Source organism: Bactrocera tryoni, chromosome 2, assembly GCF_016617805.1.
Source record: "Bactrocera tryoni isolate S06 chromosome 2, CSIRO_BtryS06_freeze2, whole genome shotgun sequence".
NCBI lineage: Eukaryota > Metazoa > Arthropoda > Insecta > Diptera > Tephritidae > Bactrocera > Bactrocera tryoni.
Window position 1 is genome coordinate 43,548,529 of NC_052500.1, and position 2,659 is coordinate 43,551,187.

At 33.8% G+C, this 2,659-nt stretch overlaps 1 protein-coding gene across 1 annotated transcript; it reads left to right on the top strand.

The window, feature by feature from the left end:
* The first annotated feature begins 621 nt into the window (after positions 1-621).
* On the top strand, positions 622-1,626 carry LOC120769057. Its single transcript, XM_040095907.1, has 4 exons — positions 622-703; positions 780-973; positions 1,031-1,213; positions 1,284-1,626. The coding sequence occupies exons 1-4, from the start codon at positions 664-666 to the stop codon at positions 1,566-1,568; spliced, it is 702 nt and encodes a 233-aa protein (XP_039951841.1). The 5' UTR covers positions 622-663; the 3' UTR covers positions 1,569-1,626.
* Positions 1,627-2,659: the final 1,033 nt, after the last annotated feature.

Sequence of the window (2,659 nt, forward strand, 5' to 3'; positions counted from 1 at the left end):
TTTGCTCTTGAATAATTGGAAATGATTTCTATAAATTTGCAACTATGCTTTGGTCTCTGCTCGCCTCGCCCAAATTGATGCCGCATATTTGTAAAGTTTTGAATGCCTAATTGATGTTGTTCAATATACTGTGCATGAATTCGCAAAGCAATCGCACGAACTCGAAATTAAACATTTTTGTTTTACACTATCTGCTTCAGTACGCTCATCTTTTTTAGGACTCTTTAGAACTATTTCTGCTAATACTTTTGTACATTTATGCCGGTATTCTGCTTGTCACGATTGTCTCATGTCTCTAATTGAGACAATCGTAATTTAGTGACTCTGTTAGTCAGGATGTCTCATTTTGGTATTCTGGCAGATACAGTCTCAAAAATATTCACCAAATAGTATGGTGAAAAGAAGGGCAGCAATCAGCTGTTTAGTTTAGCTGATTAGAGATGAATGCAAGTGCACAATCGTAATGTATGAAACGATTACATGCAATTAGTTTTTTTTTTCATAAAATTTCAGCAGTAAAACTTCTTCTTAATAATTGCACAGTACAATTATTGAAAACTAATACTGAAATAGTTTATAATAAATGCTTAACATATGCATTTTATCTGAATCAATTGTTAAGTAAATATGAAAAAATTTAACAACACAGTTATCGATTAACACATGTGTTCATCCTTATATTTGATAATAATGGAAAAGGAAGGTAAGTGATTGTAAACAATATAAATTTCATTATTTTATGATTATTATAGTATATGTATAATATATCTTTTTTACAGATCATAATAAAGTGTTGCGCACCTCGAAGGAGCAAATAGAGTGCTATCTAAATTTTGTGCGGGTTCACCCGGAGATAAAGTTGCACAAAAACGACCCATCGCGGCCGAAAAGAATGGAGGAGCTTTGGGCGGAACTCTCCGTGCAATTAAATGCCCTAAAAGGGCCCACTCGGAACCCCACAAAATGGAGAGAGGTAATATTTAACCATAGACATTGGCATATGTATATATTTATGTCCTTTGATTTACAGAATCTGAGCCATTGGAAAAACCAAATAAGGTCACGCGCAAGGAAAGCCAAGGCGCACAAGCTGGTGACAGGTGGCGGTCCCAGCTTAACAAGTGAGCTCTCTGAAACAGAGCAGAGAGCGTTAGAAACGTTAGGGTCAATTTCGGTTGATGGGTTGGCAGATGTACCAACCATTGGCACAGAGGTAAGAATAGCAAGAAAGACCAATACGAGTGTGCAGAATTTATAATTGTTTTTTTCTTTTTCTAATTTAGGAAGAAGTAGTTTTCACAGCTGCACCGTCACCTCTAAATACGACTTCGGATGCATCCAATGATTGCACTCCGTCATCGTCCCGTAGTAAAAAAATGACGACGGACGAAATGTTCCGAAATTATTTGGATTTAATGGAAGGAAAAGCCGAGGAGGAGAGAGCTTTCCGTATTCAAACCTTAGATTCCATTAATAAACAATCGGAATCCATTAATAATTTAGCGGCAGCGATGGTATTGCTTGCTCAGACCATCGTAAAAAACACCGAAGATTGTACAAAAAAGTAAAAAATGTGCTTTTTTATGTACATATTAATTATTTTGTTGTGATGTTTTTTGTACAAAAAAGTGAAAGTGAAAAATGTTCCTTTTTATATACTTGTATGAATTATTTTATTGTTATGTGTTTTGTACAAAAAAGTGAAAGTGAAAAATGTTCCTTTTTATATACTTGTATAAATTATTTTATTGTTATGTTTATTTATTTTATAAATAAATGAAGTTTGAATTGAAATATATGTATATGTAGAATTTTAATTATTTAATGTGTTAATGCACCTTTGACGTGCTGCTCTGCCTCAAAACAGTCAGATTGCGCCTGCGAATGTAGCTAGAAGATATGCACCTTATTATCCATTATTGCAAAATTATAAATATTAATACATTACCTCTCTTCCTCCTCTCGTTTTTTCATCATAAGGTAAAATAGTCCAACTTCATCAGCCATTGTTGTGTTCTTATTTTTCTATGACCTGCTGCAAAGCACATAACAAGTTAAAGACTGATATGGCTCAATTAGAGATGAGACAAACTCGCCAGAATACCAAACAGTCTCAAAATAGATTTCACCACAGATTCGTCTCTATTAGAGACTTGAGACTGCTCGCAGAATACCGGCATTAAGTTTTTTAGAGTGGTGTCCGATTCGCCAGTGAACTTTGACAGTAGATACTAACGTTTGATGCTGTACAAATCTTGCAAGGTTGCGAAAAAAAATGTATTTCCACACAACCGTTGGCATCATTATCTAATGATACTAATATGTTTATGTACTGTATATACATATGTATGTATGTTTAAGTTTATAAATGTTCCCTCTTTTTTCTCTGCTTCTGATTTGCCTTAGCTTATTTTAAGCAATCCTGCTTTATAAAGGGTATTGCTGAAAATTGATGCAAATAAATACTTTATTTTTTATGTGGACATATTTTGTGTGTTTTAACACAATGATAAGCATCACTAACTTACAGACAAAACAGTTTGGACCGTTTTGTGTTTTCTTCTTTTTAATCTATATAAATAAAAATGAATTGTTGTTCGTTAGTCTGATTAAAACTCGAGAACGGCTGGGCCGATTGAGCTGATTTTGGTTTTAAAAT

What these genes read in the sequence shown, in the direction of transcription:
- LOC120769057 (XM_040095907.1), top strand. Translation starts at nt 664, where the DNA reads ATGTGTTCATCCTTATATTTGATAATAATGGAAAAGGAAG. An exon ending in GATAATAATGGAAAAGGAAG is followed by an intron (nt 704 to 779) that starts GTAAGTGATTGT and finishes TCTTTTTTACAG; the next exon opens with ATCATAATAAAGTGTTGCGC. An exon ending in TACCAACCATTGGCACAGAG is followed by an intron (nt 1,214 to 1,283) that starts GTAAGAATAGCA and finishes TTTCTAATTTAG; the next exon opens with GAAGAAGTAGTTTTCACAGC.